The sequence below is a fragment of the Myotis yumanensis genome, unplaced genomic scaffold (assembly GCF_028538775.1).
Source record: "Myotis yumanensis isolate MYYU_CA2020_CCGP unplaced genomic scaffold, mMyoYum1.0.hap1 SCAF_2, whole genome shotgun sequence".
Taxonomy (NCBI): Eukaryota; Metazoa; Chordata; class Mammalia; order Chiroptera; family Vespertilionidae; genus Myotis; species Myotis yumanensis.
In genome coordinates this window covers 165,754,066-165,774,123 of record NW_027223753.1, presented here as the reverse complement: position 1 = coordinate 165,774,123, position 20,058 = coordinate 165,754,066, and the positions used below count along the sequence as shown (strand labels likewise).

The following is a 20,058-nucleotide window of genomic DNA, read 5'->3' as shown; positions in this document are numbered from 1 at the left end:
AAAAAAACAAAAACAAAATCAAGGAGTCATTTCCTAGAGATATGGACTCTATCTGAGAAGAAGGGCTCTAATGTGAGGGTTAACATTCTAGAATAAAACCCTGCTTATGCAAATACTTGGAGTGTGTGAGGAATTCAACCTGGAGACTAATTCTGCTCCTCTGAAACTCAGGGCACATGCCCAGGCTGCAGGCTCAATCCCCAGCAGGGGGCATGCCAGAGGCAGCCGATCGATGTTTCTCTCTCCCTCTCTCTTCCCCTCTCTCTAAAATCAATAAGAACATATTTTAAAAGTAAAAAAATAAAATTATCAATAGCCCAACATTTAGGAGGAACAAACGCAAACCTTTGTGTGTATGTAAGGACAAAGAAAGGAGAACATGGGTAAAAAGAACACCGAAGACACATCACTACTCTATCCTTTTTATCTGACCAACAAATTGTGATGCTGAAGATCATCTTACTGACTCAGGTGTACTGCCTCAAGTTTCGGATAGCAGATATCCATTAAACACATAAAGCAGGGGTCTGAGCAGGTCGTCTCTATTAAAGGTATTTAAGTGAGTCAACATAACTAAAACAGACTTTTTTTTTACACAATTACAATATTCTCTCTCCAGTGATACACCTTTAGAAATTACATCGTTTCTTTCACGGTACAAGATAGACTATCATCAAAACAACCTGCAGAAAAAATCCTTCTGCAAGGTAATTTTTACTCTATTTTTCTGAAGTTACTTGTGCTTTAAATATTAAACTTACCCATCCGATGGCTTCAAACATTTTCAAATCAAGTGGATCACCAGAAAGCACTCCTTCAATTTTTGTGAGTGAATGGCAAGTAGCCATACAAGCAACAAACTGAGATTTTACCAACATCTCATTGCAAACATTTTCTTCTGGCAAAAGAAAACTAAACAGATAATGTACTGAATTAGATTCATAAATTCCAAGACTTGAGACAATATTCTAACAATATTCAGGTTTTGTCATTTTAAAAATGGAAATAAAATGTTTGCATTTCTGCATATTTTTAACTATAGTTTAGGAATTCAAAAACATTTCCTTCCATGAAAATTATACATGACTGAAATATGGTATTATCTTAGATTCTGAATAACTAGGACAGACATAACACTGTAGAACACACTAGACACTAAGTAATAACTAAAACTCCTGCCTTAGGACATATGGCAGATTAGAATACATAAAAACCCTCTTACAAAAATATGAAATGAATGTGTAAAACATAATCCCTTAAATGTGAAACTGAGCTCATTAAAAAAAGGGAAATTTTTTAAGTGCCAGAAATAGGAGGATTGGAAAACAGGAGGGGTATGAACTTGAGCAGATGCTGTGACTACCTGGGAAAGAAGGAAGAAGGGAGGGGAGTCCTCTTAGGGAGTCACCTAACGACTTGAGTTTTAATACCCCACAGGAACAGGAGACAAAGTCTGGGCCACAAAGTAGGGACTTGAAACTAAGATAGCCAGTGCTCTTCAACAGCTACATCCCTGGAAAACAGTATGCTAGAAAATTTACACACAGACCCAAAGGCATAACTAAGAATAAGCTTATCTCTCCCCACCTCATAACCCCTGCCCGAAGTTCAAGACAATACCTAATATCTATATATTTACTGTACACTAGGCACTGTTCTAGAAACTTTAAATATATTCAACTCATCTCATCCTCACACCATAAGAAGGTGTTTTATTATCCTGATTTCAGAGATGAGAAAACTGAAGTAGAGTGCTTAAGTAACTTGACAAGGTTACCCAGCACATAGGTGATAACAAGGATTCAACCAAAGGTTTCAGGGCCTAAACTTTAAACCACTACACTACCCACGATGGGATTTGGATTTGAATATATGCCACTGCCTGATCCGAAAATTCCCAAGTTATGAAAGTAACATTAAAGTTTGTCTGGTCCCACTGATACCTCTCTTAGCCATGCTGTTGGCCAAGCAAGGTCAAAGCTCTCTAGAAAAAGAGCTCCTACAACACAGACACAAAGGAAGGAGTCTCATAGGAAAATCCGGCTAAAGTTGAATTCATAATTTAAAAATGCACCAGGAAACAATTCTTACTAGTCAACAGACACAAAAAAAGACAGAATTAGAATCCCACAAATTTCAGATAATAGAATGGCAATCTAAAAAATGCAAAAAGGCATTTTAAATTAAAGACTTGGAAAAAGAAATGTGGGGAGAAGAGGAGAAGCAGATATTGAAAGAACCAAATGAAATTTCTTGCCCAACATATGGTTAGAATTTTCATGTGAAGAGAAAATAAGAATGTGGGAAAGGCCATAATGGAACAGAAAGAAGTTGAACAATTACCATAATTTATGAAAAACATAAGTCCTTAGAATCAATAAGCAAAATGAGTCCTGCACAAATAAAAAGATGGAGGTGAAACTACAGAAATCAAACATAAATATTTTTAAAACAACAAAGAAGGAAAAATATTATTTAAAGAGACCTGGTAAGACTTCTCAACAGCAATAACAAAAGGAGTCAGGAGAAATGGAATAACACCTTCAAAGTGCTGGGAGAACACAACATTGTGAACTAATGGTACAGAAAGATTGAGAAGTAAAGATGTAGGGAGGTAAAAAGATTGAGAAGATAACGCAAAGCAAAATTAGGCAAAAGAAAGCTGATGTATAACTATATAAAAACATTATATGAAATATAATTTAAAGCAAGATGCATTATTGGGGATAAATAAGTTCCCAAAGTGAGGACAACTTATTTACCAAGGAGATGTAACAACTCTGAAACTGAATGAGCCAAACAATAGTCAATCAAATTATCACAGGCGTTTGAGAGGCAAAAAAATAATAATAATAACATAAACACAATTGTAGCAGTAAAACTTCTAAGCATCAAAAAGACAGTGAAACAAAGTAAAATAAAGATAGATTGGTATAATATTTTTGCAATGCATAGTACTGAAAAATTACAATCCAGAAAATACAAAGGACTTCAAACAAATTAATAAGATATAGATTAATAACACAACAGAAAAATTAGGCTATAAACTAGCAGTACACAGAAGGATGTGAAAATATGCTCAGCTTTCTAAGTAATAAAGAAACTACAAGAAAAGCAACAATAAAATATAATTTCACATCTATCCATGTGGCAAAAATTAGCAGTCTGACAATATCAAGTTTGACAAGGGTGTGAGCAACAGGATCTCTTACCCACTGAGGGAGAGTGAGTTAGCACCACCATCATTTAGAGAGCAATTAGGCAATACCTACTAAGGCTGTAGCCATGTCTGTGCTATATCCATAACCCAGCACTGACATTTTTAGGAAGAAAGTTCACTGAAACTCAACTACATGCTCACTAGGAAATGTGTATAAGAATGTTAATTGCAACATTGTTTGTGAAAGTGAAAGGTAAAAGGGAAAGGAAAAAATGAAACTATTCTTTAGAAGAAGTTATTATGGTTTAATCATATAATGGAATACTAAAAAACAGCTAAGATTAATAAATTAGATCTGCCCTAACTGGTTTGGCTCAGTGGATAGAGCGTCGGCTTGCGGACTGAAGGGACCTGGGTTCGATTCCGGTCAGGGGCATGTGCCTTGGTTGCGGGCACATCCTCAGTGGGAGGTGTGCGGGAGGCAGCTGATCGGTGTTTCTCTCTCGTCGATGTTTCTGACTCTCGATCCCTCTCCCTCTCTGTAAAAAATCAATAAAATATATTTAAAAATAAATAAATAAATTAGATCTATACATATCAACATTGAGAAATCTTCAAAACAATGTTAAGCAACAAAACAGCAGCAAAAACACGTACAAGGGTATCAATTGTGTATATTTTTTTATAGATATATCTTGTATATAGACAGGAATATATGTAGTGAAAATATAAAAATGTGCAAAGGTAATAATAGAACACAACTTCAGAATGATGATAGCGGTAGGGAAAGGGGTAGATTAAGCTTTAGCAATATCTGCAATATTTTAAATCTTTAAAAAGATCTGAAGCAAAAACTACAAAATGGATGGAGAGACCAAGATGGCGGCGTAGGTAAACACCGGAGACCGCTGCCGCAAACAACCATTTCAAAAATACAACTAAAAGACTGAACGAACATCACCCAGAACCACAGGAAGGCTGGCTGAAGAGAGACTCTACAACTAGAAGGAAAGAGAAGAGCAAATCGAGGCTCAGAGGCGGCGCAGTGTGGAAAATACAAAGGTACCGAGGTGCGCGCGCAAAGCGGGCTGGTGGCTGAGGGCGCGGTTGTCGTTTTCGGTCGGGAGTGAGTCTCAGACTCTGGGCTCCAGATCCGGGCGAGTCTCTAGGGACCCAGACTCAAACGGGAGAAGCGGGATTATCCGGCATCAGTTGGAACCTGAGGGCAGCTTTCTCTCCGAGGTTTGCAGCGGCTGCCGGGGTTCTGAGAAGCAGAGCCTCTGGGAACGGGACTGAGGGTGGCCATAACTGCTCCCTCCGCCCGCCCTGTTGATCCCGCCCCGCCCAAACCCTGCGCACAGCCATTTGCCGATCGCCTCAGGCAAAGGCTGGATTAGCGCCTCCCCAGAAGGCAGACGTTTTCCATACAGCTGATTCCTATAGCCAGTCGGCCTGGTGGTCAAATCCCTCTAGCATTAACTACAACAATTAAGGCTTGGCTAGAACAAGACTGCGCACAGAGACCACAAGGGGGTGCACCAAGAAAGCATAAAAGATGCGGAGACAAAAAAACATGACAGAAATGGAGGATATGGAGCTAAGAATCGCAATTTTGAGGGCTTGCCATAAATTTGTGCAGAGCCTCACGAAAACTAATGAGACCCTCGATGCTACGATAAAGAAATTAGAAAGTAAGCATACACGGACTGAAATAAAGAATATTATACCCAATAGCAGACCAGAGGAGTACAATAATCAAACCAAAGATGCGACAAAAAACACCCAATTGGAAAAGCAAAATGAAAAAAGAATCCGAAAGTGTGAAGATAGTGTAAGGAGCCTCTGGGACAGCTTTAAGCGGTCTAATATCAGAATTATTGGAGTGCCAGAAGATGAGAGACAGCAAGATATTGAAAACCTATTTCAAGAAATAATGGCAGAAAACTTCCCCCATCTGGAGAAAGAAATGGACTTACAGGTCCAAGAAGCGCAGAGAACCCCAAACAAAAGGAACCCAAAGAGGACCACACCAAGACACATCATCATTAAAATGCCAAGAGCAAAAGACAAAGAGAAAATCTTAAAAGCAGCAAGAGAAAGAGGCTCAATTACCTACAAGGGAATACCCATACGACTGTCAGCTGATTTCTCAACAGAAACTTTGCAGGCCAGAAGGGAATGGCAAGAAATTTTCAAAGTGCTGAATACCAAGAACCTACAACCAAGATTACTTTATCCAGCAAAGCTATCATTCAGAATTGAAGGTCAGATAAAGAGCTTCACAGATAAGGAAAAGCTAAAGGAGTTCATCACCACTAAACCAGTATTATATGAAATGCTGAAAGGTATCCTTTAAGAAGAGGAAGAAGAAGAAAAAGGTAAAGATACAAATTATGAACAACAAACATGCATCTATCAACAAATGAACCTAAGAATCAAGTGAATAAATAACCTGATGTACAGAATGAACTGGTGATTATAATAGAATCAGGGACATAGAAAGGGAATAGACTGACTATTCTTGGGGGGAAAAGGGGTGTGGGAGATGCGGGAAGTGACTGGACAAAAATCATGCACCTATGGATGAACACAGTGGGTGGGGAGTGAGGGTGGAGGGTGGAGTGGGAGCTGGAAGGAGGGGAGTTATGGGGGGAAAAAAGAGGAACAAATGTAATAATCTGAACAATAAAGATTTAATAATAAAAAAAAAAAAAAATACTACAAAATGTCAACTGGTTTAACCTTCATGGTGGGTATACAAGCTATCTGTTACATTACTTTTTTTCTTTATGTTTGAATTTTTCATATATTAAAATATTTATTAAAAATTAACTAATAAATAATCAAGTGTAGCTAATATTTACCGTGTATTTTCCACTCGTTGAATCCCCCAAAGATCTAAACCATCTTCAGTAAGAGTTCCAGTCTAAAAAAAAGTACACATACAAAGTATGAATAATGCCTCCAAAAACAAAAATCATGAAAACTTCTGCTACATATACACCATGGAGAACTATATACAGCTGTAAACAAACGAATGAAACAGTAAGAGTTCCGTATATTGATAGAGAATAACTTCCAGGATAAATAGTGAAAGTGGGGAAAGGGTGCAGAACACTCTTATGGTATGGATCCTCTATTTATAAGAGGGCATATGCGTACATCTGTGTATTTATAGACTTATATTATTAAAAACAAAACAAAGTAGTGGAACAATGCACTAATTAACCTTTAAATCAATAAAGGATGCCTACACGGGAGAACGAGATTAAAGCATATAAAGGAAGGGAACAAGTTAAATTACATCAGGGGAAGCAATCAACCAAATACAGGATATAAATGACCTGGTTTCTTCAACCAGATGATTGGGAAGAAAAGCAACTGTTACAGATTAATTGTAGCTAATGCAATCATTTGGATTCTGACTTAAAAACAAACTAAAATTTTAGGGCTTCTTTTTAGAAAAGCAGGGAAATGTGAATATGAACTAGATATTAGATAATACTAAGGAATTACTAATTTTGTTAAGTGTTGTAGACAGTTATTGTAATTTTTTAAAAAACACCTAGAGATACATACTGAGGCATATGGGTGAAATAATGTCTGATGCTGCCACCTTCAAAACGAGAAACTAGACAAAGATTGACAAAATGCTAATAACTGTCAAAGCTGGGTATTGGGTACATGAGGGTTTATTATACTTGATCTTTTCTCCACTTTTACGTCTGCTTAAAAATTTTACTAGTAATGTTTCCAAAGAAGAAAAGCATAATTGAAATTTTCTAAACAGATAATTATGAAATTTAGTCTTAGAATGTGATCTCTTTTTTTAACACAATAGTTGTTAAAAAATATTTTGTCTCCTTTGGGTGGTGAGCACATGATGCAATATACAGATGACGTATTATAGAATTGTACATATTAACCAATGTCACCCCAATAAATTTAATAAAAAGTAAAACAAAAGCAAATGCAAAAAAAAATACTTTGTCTCCCATTTTTTTCTTTAATAATGAAGATGCACAAAAATCAAATTCTTATCATATCAGCTACCCAAGTTTAATTCTCAAAATAAAACTTTTAGGCAAACTAATTTCAGTTGAGAAAAGGAAAACCCTTTGTAAGAGACGAGGTATATTTCACACAGGTACAAAATTTTTTATTTTCACATAAAATAAAAAATTAGTGACCTTCATTATTTATAAATATATTCAATAAATCATAGAGCGAACACTAAATACTTAATAGCAATAAAATTCCAGTAAATATATCTGTATAGAGTATATTCTGTTAAAAACATGGAAGATTAGAAGGTCTTTACTACTACTACTACTACTACTACTACTACAAGACATAATTTTGGATATGAATGATTAGACAACTGCAGATTTGGGCAAATAAGCAATATCCAAAATATTAAAAATTGAAAAAATAATTAGAAATATACAAAAATGATACATATGCCAAGTAAGTTGAAAAAAAAAGGACCCTTAAAAAATGTGTGCAAACTGGTTGATAAAAAATATAGAAAACATTAATCTAAGTATTTAAAATCTACAAAGTAACCTTTGATAATGATTATGAGGCCCTGGCCGGTAGCTCAGTTGGTTGAAGCATCATCCCAATATGTCAAAGTTGTGGGGTTCGATTCCCAATCAGCACACATACATGAGAATGATTATGAAACTGAACCAACCTTGTCAAAGCAAACAAGATTCAGCTGTCCACATATATTTATCCTTTGGGGACTGATGCAGAAAATACCAATTTTTTTCAGTCTTCTTTGAGCATACACAATACCAGCAGTCATTGCAGCAGGAAGTGCAGGTGGCACAGTGATTGTAATGATATCAAGAGACTCGATAATTATTACTCCAATCTCCACCTATAATTCACAGAAAAATAAGTGTCAGTCTCCCCCCCGCCTCCCCCCCAATATTTACTAATCTAGTAAGGGTATTTCTTTAGTGAAAAATCCATAAACCATTTTCAATTTTATATATAACAAGTGTGTGTATATAAAGACTTCTATTAGCCCTTTATAATCTTTCCCTTAGAAATTCTGTAAAATAGAAAGTTCAATATATTGTCAATGGACTGTGGAATGACAGCTATTTTTAAAGAAAACTCTCCTTTGATAGCTCTACATACTTCACACACTACACATTTTGAAGTTCAACAAACATTTGTCAAATACTGACTCTTACTACAAGCACTGTACTGTTACCAGTCTTTACAGGAGATAGAAAAGAGAGATTTGACAAGGTCCCTCAGCTGTATCTTTAATTAAGTAATAGCAAATAATTTTAATGCTATATATCTCAGAAGTTAAAAAAAGAGAAAATAAAGCTTCTGGTATGTGGTCACCCCTCCTTTTTTTAAGTCACAAAAGAGCAATGAAAGACCATCTAAACCAAAGCCATTCAAAAAACACTTCCTGCTATGATGGAAATGGTCTGTATCTGTACTTCCAAATATAATAGCTACTGGTGTCATATGGCTTTCAAAAGTTAATTTAAATTACATTAAAATTTTAGTTCTTCAGCCTCACTAGCCACTTTTCAAATCCTCAGTAGTCACATGTGATAATTAAAACTCAAACCCTACTAAGAGTTCCATGTACATACCTCATTTAGAATGCTATTGATAATAGTGTAGATAAACCCAATGGCAGCCACCGCCACAAGACACAGAAGAAACAAGTAGGCATCTCTGTAGAGTTTAAAATCTGTTGGTTTGGGATACAATATGGAACGAACAAGCTGTCCTTTGGAAGTACTAAATCCTTTTTAAAAATTCAAAGAAGAAAATTACTTATATTTTTATTAAAAAATGAGAATTATCTCTCAGAAGAGAATATTTATTTATTTATTCATTCATTTATTCATTTATGTATTACTAGAGGCCCGGTGCATGGATTCATGCACCAGTGGGGTCCCTTGGCCTGGCCTGCGCCCTCTCACAATCCAGGACCCTTTGGGGGATGTCAGACGGCCGGTTTCGGCCTGATCCCCGCAGGCCAGGTCAAGGGACCCCACTGGTGCACGAATCGTGCACCGGGCCTGCAGTATGCATATAAGATCTTTGGTTAATTTCTTCCCATCCTCCCCTCACCTCCCTTCCCTCTGAGATTCATCAGTCTGTTCCATGTTTCCATACCTGTGAATTGAGCATCTGCCCCCTGGTGGTCAGTGCATGTCATAGCTACTAGTCGAACAGTCACTTAGGCTTTTTTATATATAGATATATTGGCTTCAGGTGTACAGCTTAGTGGTTAGACAATCATATAATTTACATAGTGTTCTCCTCAATATTTCCAGTACCCCAAGTGGCATCATACATAGTTATCACAATATTCAAAATAGAATCTCTTTTTAAACATTCAGTAGGTGTCAAATATGCAAGAGATATGTTCTTACCTGTTCTAACTACTATGGCCTTGACAAGCTCTCCAGTGTAGAAACGAGTTTGAATAACAGTAGTCCCACAAAACAAAGTGTGTCGTTTATGTATTTCTGGACTATATAATTCATCTCCCATTCCTTTTATGTCCACTGAAGGATTTGGCAAATTCGTCTTTGTCACTGGAACACTTTCTCCTTAAAAACAAAAATCATAAGTTAAAGCATAGAAATCAGTGGCAAACACATACAACTTGAAGTGTTAAATAACCTAAATGTTATCATACTGTTTACAATTGCTACTAAAGTAGAGTTCTCATAATGGATAACATAACTTACTAAATTAGTTTTTTGGCTACCCATTTCCTTAAGCTAATATATCAAATCTTGTCTCCCACAATAATTCCTGAAGTGATCTGATTCAAAGATAATGATTTTTAAATGATTGTGTCAAGTTTCAAATAAGGAGACCAGGTAAGAGTTTCCTTAGCCCCAGCAGCTGTTCTCTTATCCCTAAGAACTGAACTGGAAAGCGCTCTGCAGCCTCCAGCACACAGAGATGTGAAGACCTATTCCTAACACCCCCGCGCCTGCCCCCCCCCCCCCCGCCCCCACACACACACGCACATGGGCGCACCTGGAGAAGGGAGATAATACTACGGTAGTATGGTAGTTCTCTCAAACAATTAACAAACAAATTCTTTTTAACACTGAAATTTAATTCTGTGTAGCATCCACAATTCTCGCTTCAAGCCAACAAGCGTGTGGGGATATTTATGTGTGAGTGTGCTTTAAGAAAAGATTCTTAAGTTTGAAAACATTATAAAGGAATCACTTTCTTGCCAGACTGACTATGACAATAAAAAAATTCATATGATAAAAAAGATATAGAGCTCTATCTTCAGATTGTGGATTTCCAAAAAGAAATCATTTTGAAGTCTACTTCTCCCCACTTTAAGAAAAATACAGTGTTTAGTCCCACTGTTTACACATCAAATAAGGAAGCAAATATACTGCAGTCTCTGTAGGCAAGGGCTTCTTTTTTCTTCCCTTACTATAAAGCATTTCCTCATATGAAAAAGAGTAAACAGGAGCATGCCAAGAAATGCAGTGATGACGAGCATGGTGACTTAGTATCACAGCTGAGTATAATACAGAATTTGGTCCCCTCAGAATAAAAATAAAAAACAAAAAAATCACTTCAATATCCACGACATTCATAACATTCATAAAGAAAAGATAAACAGCACAGCTAATTTTGAAATAGATTCATCAGCAACCATTTAATCTACTCTCATAAACAACTCATCTGACTTTTCCTCATTTCATTTAGTTACCTGTTAACATGCTTTCATTTACAATGCAAGTACCATTAATAAGTACTGCATCACAAGGCATGATAGTCCCATTTAATGGAATGACCATAACATCTCCCGGCACAAGTTCTGTAGAAAAGATCTCTTCTTTTTCTGGATTTAAAGAAAAAGAAAAAAGTGGGAAAAAAATATTTTTTAACTTAGAATAAACGTAAGCAAACAAAAGGTCATCTGATCTCAATGAGATGTCAAATATAATGGAGTTAACAAAAAAATTCCAATAAACAAAATGTTTCAACAAATAAAATGATTATTTCTTAGGCCAGTGGTCGGCAAACTGCGGCTCCGCAAACTGCGGCTCGCGAGCCACATGCGGCTCTTTGGCCCCTTGAGTATGGCTTTTCCACAAAATACCGACTTCTGCGCATGGGCCACGAAGTTTCAATTGCACTGTACGTACACGCCCGCACGTGGTATTTTGTGGAAGAGCCACACTCAAGGGGCCAAAGAGCCGCATGTGGCTCAAGAGCTGCAGTTTGCCGACCACGGCCTTAGGCTAACACAGCATGGTGTTTAATGGCAGCTACTTTGTCCCGACAGGAAACTAACTGTGCACAGGTAATGCCAAGTCCTCTCTGACCAAACAAGGTGGGTGGGCTCCAACATTCATTACAACACTTAAGGATCAATTTTAGCTAATAGCCCATTCAGAAAATAGTAAGTCCTATTGAGATCCCCTGCAATGGGTAAACATACTCGGATTTCCATAATCCCTTGAAAACAGAAGCATTGAAAATTTTAGCTACTCTTTTTTTTTTTTTTTTGGTTGCCTCTTTTATCATTAAATCTTTATTGTTCATATTATTACAGTTGTTTCTCTTTTTCCCCCCCATAGCTCCCCTCCACCTAGTTCCCACCCACCCTCTGCCCTTACCCTCCCCCCCATCCTCATCCATAGGACATTGTGTGTACGATTTTTGTCCAGTCTCTTTCCGCACCCCCACACCCCTTCCCCCCTAAGAATTGTCAGTCCACTCTCTTTCTATGCCCCTGATTCTATTATATTCACCAGTTTATTCTGTTCATCAGATTTTTTTATTCACTTGATTTTTAGATTCACTTGTTGATAGATATGTATTTGTTGTTCATAATTTTTATCGTTACCTTTTTCTTCTTCTTCCTCTTCTTAAAGAATACCTTTCAGCATTTCATATAATACTGGTTTCGTGGTGATGAACTCCTTTAGCTGTTTTTTATCTGTGAAGCTCTTTATCTAACCCTCAATTCTGAATGATAGCTTTGCTGGGTAAAGTAATCTTGGTTGTAGGTTCTTGCTATTCATCACTTTGAATATTTCTTGCCACTCACTTCTGGCCTGCATAGTTTCTGTTGAGAAACCAGCTGACAGTCGTATGGGTATTCCCTTGTAGTTGACTGACTGTTTTTCTCTTGCTGCTTTTAAGATTCTCTCTTTGTCTTTTGCCCTTGGCATTTTAATTATGATGTGTCTTGGTGTGGTCCTCTTTGGATTCCTTTTGTTTGGGTTCTCTGCGCTTCCTGTACTTGTAAGTCTATTTCTTTCACCAGGTAGGGGAAGTTTTCTGTCATTATTTCTTCAAATAGGTTTTCAATATCTTGCTCTCTTCTCTCTCTTCTTCTGGCACCCCCCTAATTCAGATGTTGGTATGCTTGAAGTTGTCCCAGAGGCTCCTTACACTATCTTCATATTTTTGGATTCTTTTTTCTTTTTTCTTTTCCGGTTGGGTGTTTTTTTACTTCTTTGTATTTCAAATCTTTGACTTGATTCTTGTGATCCTCTATTCTATTGTTGGATCTCTGTATAATATTCTTTATTTCAGTCAGTGTATACTTAATTTCTAGTTGGTCCTTTTTCATATCCTCAAAGGTCTCACTAGATTTCTTGAGGGTCTCACTAAATTTATTGGCGGTTTCTAGAAAATTCTTGAAAAACCTTATAACCGTGGTTTTGAACTCTATATCCAGTAGTTGGCTTTCCTCCATTTCTGTCATTGGTGACCAGTTTCTTTGTCTCTGCATTTTGGCTACTTCCCTGTGTTGATAGAGTGGCTTTGTGTGCTAGGTGTCCTATAGGGCTCAGTGGCTCAGCCTCCCCAATTACCTGAGGTGAACACTCTTGGTGCACCCTTTTGTGGGCTGTGTGCACAGTCTTGTTGTAGTTAAGCCTTAATTTTTGTTGGTTTCACTGGGAGGAATTGACCTCCAGGCCAATTGGCTCTGGGAATCAGCTGTGTCTACAATGGGAGAACTTCTGTGCTGGAGACACCCTTATGGGGCAAGACTTGCTTCAGTGGGGCTTTGGTGCTCACTGAGTCTGCCCCCTGAGTGTGTCCCTTATGGATCTGAGGAGTTGTAATCTGGATGGTCCCACTCTGACCACTGGGTACACTGGCACTTGGATCTCGAAGGAGGTGCTAATTTAGCCTCTTCCTGAGGCTACCCAGCAGGAGCTACGGAGAGATCTGCAGATTCCTCTTCTTTATTTGGGATTTGGAGGTGCCCAGATGAGGCCAGCTGTGAAGCAATGCAAGCTGCGATGGGGCCTTGGGCCTTCTTTTGGATGTTCTCGGTCTCTCTGATCCAGCTGCAGTTTGTTAGGTAATTTTAGATTGTAGAGGGCCAGGCCATTCATATGCAAAAGCCTCTGCGCACAGCTTGGGTGGGGCGGGGTCTCAGGGAATCAACAGGGCAGAGCAAACAGCTGTGGCTGATCCTCAGTCCTGCCCTAAGTGGTCCTGGGTCTCAGTGTCCCACGGTAATCACTGCAAGCACCTCTGAGAGAAAGCCGCCCTCGAGTTTCTCCCCGTATGAGTCTGGGTCCCTAGAGACTCGCCCGGAAATGGAGTTCAGGGTTTCCGGGAGCTTGTGTCTCCCTCCCGATTGAAAAAGACAGCCGCGTCCTCAGTTGCCAGCCCTTCCCACGTGCACCTCCGTACCTCTGCACTTTACTTCCACTCCTCCTCTGAGTCTCAGTGTGCTTTTCTCTTTCCTTCTAGTTGTAGAATTTCCACTCAGCCAGCCTTCCTGTGGTTCTGGATGATGTCCGTTTTGTCTTTTAGTTGTAATTTTGAAGTGGTTGTGTGAGGCAGCAATTTCAGGTGTTTACCTATGCCACCATCTTGGTTCCCCCCCCCTACTTTCTCTTTTAACAGCATTTTTTAAAGCATTCTTCTTCTTGTTGCCACTTTTTATAACCTAGAAAGTCTTACTGTGTTCTCACTATTCCTAAAATAGTCCTAATATTTTAGACATTATTTAAAATGAATTTATAAAATAAATATTGTGATATAGTATCCACTTCACTATTTCCTTAGAAATGTGTATACTATATTCAAGTTAGCTAAAGATTTTTTTAAAAATCTTCCCATGTAAAAGGTTTTTCTTTAGGATTGCCTTATATAGGGTTTCCCCAAAAAATGTATACATACTTTAGCAGCTGATAGCTGTAGATTCTATTTCATTTTGAAAATGAAATGTATTCTGGAATAAAAAAAGACCCCGAATAGCTGCAGCGATCCTGAGAAAGAACAAAGTAGGTGGGATCTCAATGCCAGATATCAAGCTGTATTACAAAGCCACTGTTCTCAAAACTGCCTGGTACTGGCACAAGAACAGACATATAGATCAGTAGAATAGAATAGAGAGTCCAGAAATTAGCCCGAACCAATATGCTCAATTAATTTTTGACAAAGGAGGCATGAACATACAATGGAGTCAAGATAGTCTCTTCAATAAATGGTGTTGGGAAAATTGGACAGATACATGCAAGAAAATGAAACTAGACACCAACTTACACCATACACAAGAATAAACTCAAAATGGATAAAGGACTTAAATGTACGACAGGAAACCATAAAAATTCTAGAAGAATACAAAGGCAACAAAATCTCAGACATATGCCAAAGCAATCTCTTCACTGATACAGCTCCTAGGGCAGTTGAAACTAAAGAGAAAATAAACAAATGGGACTACATCAAAATAAAAAGCTTCTGCACAGCAAAAGAAACCATCAACAAAACAACAAGAAAACCCACTTCGTGGGAAAACATATTTGCCAACGTCATATCTGATAAGGGCCTAATCTCCAAAATTTATAGGGAACTCATACAACTTAACAAAAAGAAGATAAACAATCCAATCAAAAAATGGGCAAAGGAGCTAAATAGACATCTTTCAGAAGAGGACATTCAGAAAGCCAAGAGACATATGAAAACATGCTCAAAGTCACTAATCATCCGAGAGATGCAAATCAAAACAACAATGAGGTACCATCTCACACCTGTCAGAATGGCCATCATCAACAAATCAACAAACAAGTGCTGGAGAGGATGTGGAGAAAAAGGAACACTTGTGCACTGCTGGTGGGAATGCAGACTGGTGCAGCCACTATGGAAGACAGTATGGAGTTTCCTCAAAAAACTAAAAATGGAACTCCCATTTGACCCTGTGATCCTACTTCTAGGAATATATCCCAAGAAACCAGAAACACCAATCAGAAAGGATATATGCACCCCTATGTTCATAGCAGCACAATTCACCATAGCTAAGATCTGGAAACAGCCTAAGTGCCCATCAGTAGATGAATGGATTAGAAAACTGTGGTACATCTACACGATGGAATACTATGCTGCTGTAAAAAAGAAGGAACTCTTACCATTTGCAACGGCATGGATGGAACTGGAGAGCATTATGCTAAGTGAAATAAGCCAGTCAATGAAAGAAAAATACCACATGATCTCACTCATTTATGGATAATAAAGACCATTATAAACTTATGAACAATAATAGATACAGAGGCAGAGCTGCCTCAAACTGATTGTCAAACTGCAGTGGGAAGGCCAGGGAGGGTTGGGGGACAGGAGGGAGGGGAGTAAGAGATCAACCGAAGGACTTGTATGCATCCATACAAGCATAACTAATGAACATAAGACACTGGGGGGTAAGGGAGGGTAGGGGTTTGTCAAGGGTCGGGGGGGGGGGGGGGAGAAGGACACTTATGTAATACCCTTTGTAATACTTTTAGCAAAAAATAAAATAAAATAAAATAAAATAAAATAAAAGAAAATGAAATGTATTTCAATAAACACTGCCTTTATAGTGTGTATACATTTTTTTGAGACACCCTGTATTTGGACATTCTCTCTCTCTCTCTCTCTCTCTCTCTCTCTCTTTCCCACCTAGGTTTAATACTATGCTCAGAAGACAGTTACATTAGTTTGTAAACAAAAATGGGTAAGAAAACTATTGTTTGTGACAGTGTGTAGGACACTCTTTCCTTCATAAAATAAACAAACAAACACACACACACACACAAACAACAACAACAAAGAACTAGTTTACTAAGCTATGAGGAAAAAACTTTTAAAGGATTCTAATAATATTTAGTACATAGATACAATAATCTTCATTTTTAAGCAAGATACCTATTTTTAAAACTCTTAAAGTTGTTAAAACCACTTGAAATTCAACTCCTCTTAGGTCTACCAGGAAATAAAATATCAATGATCTGATAAGACTATACAAAGGGGATAGGACGGTACAAACTGAATGGTACATATGTCCTAGCATCCCAATTATCTCCAGCAGCAGCAGAGAAGGAAGAGGAGGAACACCAATAATCTGACATATCTAACATTGCAGGTAGGCGAGAGAGACAGATACTCCCAGCTAAAATAGCAAGTGACCAGGAAGCACAGGGAAGGAGTAACCTGCTAGGCCAAACTGTTTACACTTGGATGAGGTATACTGAGCCAAGAAAATGGAGACTTCTTTGGTGTTCCTCACAAATCTAAGCAGCTATGGTCCCCGAGGCCCATGATGCTGTGCTACCTCCCCCGTATCTCCTTTACCTCTTCAATATCTCACCAGCCGAAACCGGTTTGGCTCAGTGGATAGAGCGTCGGCCTGCGGACTGAAAGGTCCCAGGTTCGATTCCGGTCAAGGGCATGTACCTGGGTTGCGGGCACATCCTCAGTAGGAGATGTGCAGGAGGCAGCTGATCGATGTTTCTCTCTCATCGATGTTTCTAACTCTCTATCTCTCTCCCTTCCTCTCTGTAAAAAGTCAATAAAATATATAAAAACAAAACAAAACAAAAAAAAAAACTGGAATACTTAAAAAAAAAAAATATCTCACCAAACTAGCATGTCCAAAACATTATCCTTCCCTAAGATTCTGCTTCTCCTATTTAATTAAACTATGTTAATTAAACATCCATCCCCCAGCCTGACACCACTCTACCACCTTGCATCCAATGAATCTTAAAATCCTGTTCCATGGCCCTACAAATAGCTTTCAAACCCACATCATTTTTCTCCATTTCCACAACCTTCAACTTGATCCATTTCATGCCTTCAGTATTACTCCCCTCTAAACTAGTGTGAACATGGCAGCCAGAATAATTTTTTTCAGAAAGGCTAATAATGATCAGATTACTCCCCTGTTTAAAACCCTCCAATGGCTGTCCATTGCATTTTGGAATAAGTCAAAATTCTTCAACATACCTTAGAAGGCTGTACATCATCAACTTTCTACATCTGCCACGCTGAATTTCTTCCAGTTATTACAGTGACCAAACTCCAGGCCTTTGGGCACTTAGAACCCTCTTCTTCTCTCTCACTCATCCCCACCATACTATCTTCTCACCTACCTCTTATCTAATTCAACCACTTAAAAAATACTTTTTCAAAGCCATCCCTGACATCTACAGTAAATGAGCTCTAATATCTAATACACTCCCTGCATTTGTCATACTTTATTTTCACGATTTATCATCTGTCTTTCCAGCTAGTATGAAGTTCAGTGACGCAACGACTATGTCCTTCTTGATAATCACTGCATCCCCAGAGCCCAGTATAGTAGCTGTTACATTGTAGAAACAGAAAAATACAATTTCATATAAATGAATTAATACGATACAAACTCAGAGATGAGTACAAATTCACACATGTATTATTTCTTAAGAAATAAATGTATATATAACACATGGGCTTGTTTCATATATTAGTGCTTAATGGAAATCATTTTTGGATTATTTTTGTCAAGAGTCACCTGAAGTACTTACCTTCATTTACTCTGCAAACTGAAACTCTCACAGTACTGTGAGCTGCCACCATGTCATGCAACATAATATATTGCTGAAATAAGAAAAATAAATAAAAAATAAAAACTAGCTAATATAAACCACTCTTCAATATATTAAAAAGAAAGGGTACTATAAAATAAAGTTAATAAAATAAATGCTTATAACTCTGCCCTTAAAAATGTCAAGACTAAAAGATTTAAAAAACTATACGATGTTTTAGTTAAAGACAAAATAAGAAGCACTAGATCCCTGAAAACACTAGAACCAGCCTATGATAAACAACGATAGACCCCTGCTATGGCCTCTAAGTAGTCAAGTAATAAACTGACTCTAAAAAACATTTGCCTTCCCTACCTCAAAAAAAGGGACATATTCATAACTAAAAGAAAATCTGTATTGAGTATTACTTTGTATCAAGCACTATTCTATGCACCTTACAAAATATAAATACAGTTGTGAAATCAATAATAAATTGAACTTACCTTTTTAATGGAATATAGAGAACTTAGAATTGATACTACAGACATAATCACAATAGCTAAAGCATAGTAATAGTATTCATCAGTGCACCACAGTATAACACTGAACAGCTGGAAAACGTAAAATGGGTTGAGAACCTAAAAAAAAAACCACAAGATTTTTAAGTCAAAGTGAATAAAATGCTTATAACCATACAGATTTTCCATCTTTTTATTTAAGAAGCAACCAACAAGATACTATAGGATACTAGGTGTACCAGTTAAATAATGCGGATTTTTTTTCAATAGATGTGTTACACATATGTTGATATATATGCAATTTGATATGTATGCTATTTTGTTGTATTGACAGCAAGCTTTAAAACTTCGTATGTCAAATTTGCTGAAGGTGTTAACATCATAGATATTTTTACACTTAAAAATGTCAAATTTCATGCCAAAAAAAGAGCATTTACAGCAAGTTTTAATTCATTACTTTATTTTGAAGAAAAAGTTATCGTATACTTAGGGAAGCTTATGGTGAACATGCTCCACCTCAAGATACTTGTGAACGCCGGTTTAAACGCTTTAAACGTGATGATTTCGATGTGAAAGACAAAGAACATCCAGGTCAACTGAAAAAGTTTGAAGACCAACAATTACAAGCATTATTGGATGACCAGAGGCCCAGTGCACAAAATTCGTGCACTGGAAGGGTGTCCCTCAGTCCAGCCTGCACCCTCTCCAATCTGGGACCCCTCAGGGATCGGGCCTAAACTGGCAGTCGGACATCCCTCTCACAATCCGGGACTACTGGCTCCTAACCACTCACCTGCTTGCCTGCCTGACTGCCCCCTAAACACTCCCCAGCCAGCCTGATTGACACCTAACTGCTCCCCTGATGGCCCGATTGCCCCCAACTGCCCTCTCCTGCCGGCCTTCTTCTGACAACCCGGGGGCAGCCATCTTGTGATGACACAAGGGCATGAGGGTCAATTTGCATATTACCTCTTTATTATATAGGAAGATGCATGTCAAACTCAAAAACAACTTGCAGAAAGGTTAAATGTTGCTCAGCAAACAATTTCTGACCCTTTAAAAGCAATGGGAAAGATTTTAAAGGAAGGAAAATGGGTGCCACATCAACTGAACAAAAGACAAATGGAAAACCAAAAAGTCATCAGTAAAATGTTGCTTCAATGGCACGAAAGAAAGTCTTTTTTGCATCAGATTGTGACTGGCGATGAAAAGTGGATTTATTTTGAGAATCCCAAATGCACAAAATCATGGGTTGAGCCAGGTCAACCATCAACATCGACTGCAAGGCCAAATCGCTTCGGAAAGAAGACAATGCTCTGCGTTTGGTGGAATCAGAAAGGTGTGGTATATTATGAGCTTCTAAAACCAGGTGAAATTGTTAATACTGATTGCTACCAACAACAAATAATCAATTTGAACCACGCTTTGATTGTGAAATGACCAGAATGGGCCAGAAGCCACGGCAAAGTAATTTTGCTTCATGATGACGCGCCATCACACACTTCAAAACCAGTTAAAGACACGTTAAAAGATCTTGCCTGGGAAGTATTAAACCACCCAC

The 20,058-nt window shown here is 37.9% G+C and overlaps 1 protein-coding gene across 4 annotated transcripts in view; it reads right to left on the bottom strand.

Annotated features, from left to right (window-relative positions):
- ATP13A3 (ATPase 13A3) overlaps positions 1-20,058 on the bottom strand; it is a 114,956-nt gene that overhangs the window by 43,175 nt on the left and 51,723 nt on the right. For all 4 annotated transcript variants that reach the window (XR_011470312.1, XM_070406538.1, XM_070406536.1 and 1 more), the window contains 8 exons: positions 18,483-18,617; positions 17,980-18,052; positions 10,899-11,030; positions 9,580-9,759; positions 8,788-8,945; positions 7,857-8,045; positions 6,025-6,086; positions 762-912 (listed from right to left, as the gene is read on the bottom strand). Coding sequence is in view for 3 of the 4 variants with exons in the window: in XM_070406538.1 (XP_070262639.1) it covers positions 762-912; positions 6,025-6,086; positions 7,857-8,045; positions 8,788-8,945; positions 9,580-9,759; positions 10,899-11,030; positions 17,980-18,052; positions 18,483-18,617 (1,080 nt within the window). In the remaining variant the exon portion in view is untranslated. The remainder of the gene's footprint in view (positions 1-761; positions 913-6,024; positions 6,087-7,856; positions 8,046-8,787; positions 8,946-9,579; positions 9,760-10,898; positions 11,031-17,979; positions 18,053-18,482; positions 18,618-20,058) is intronic.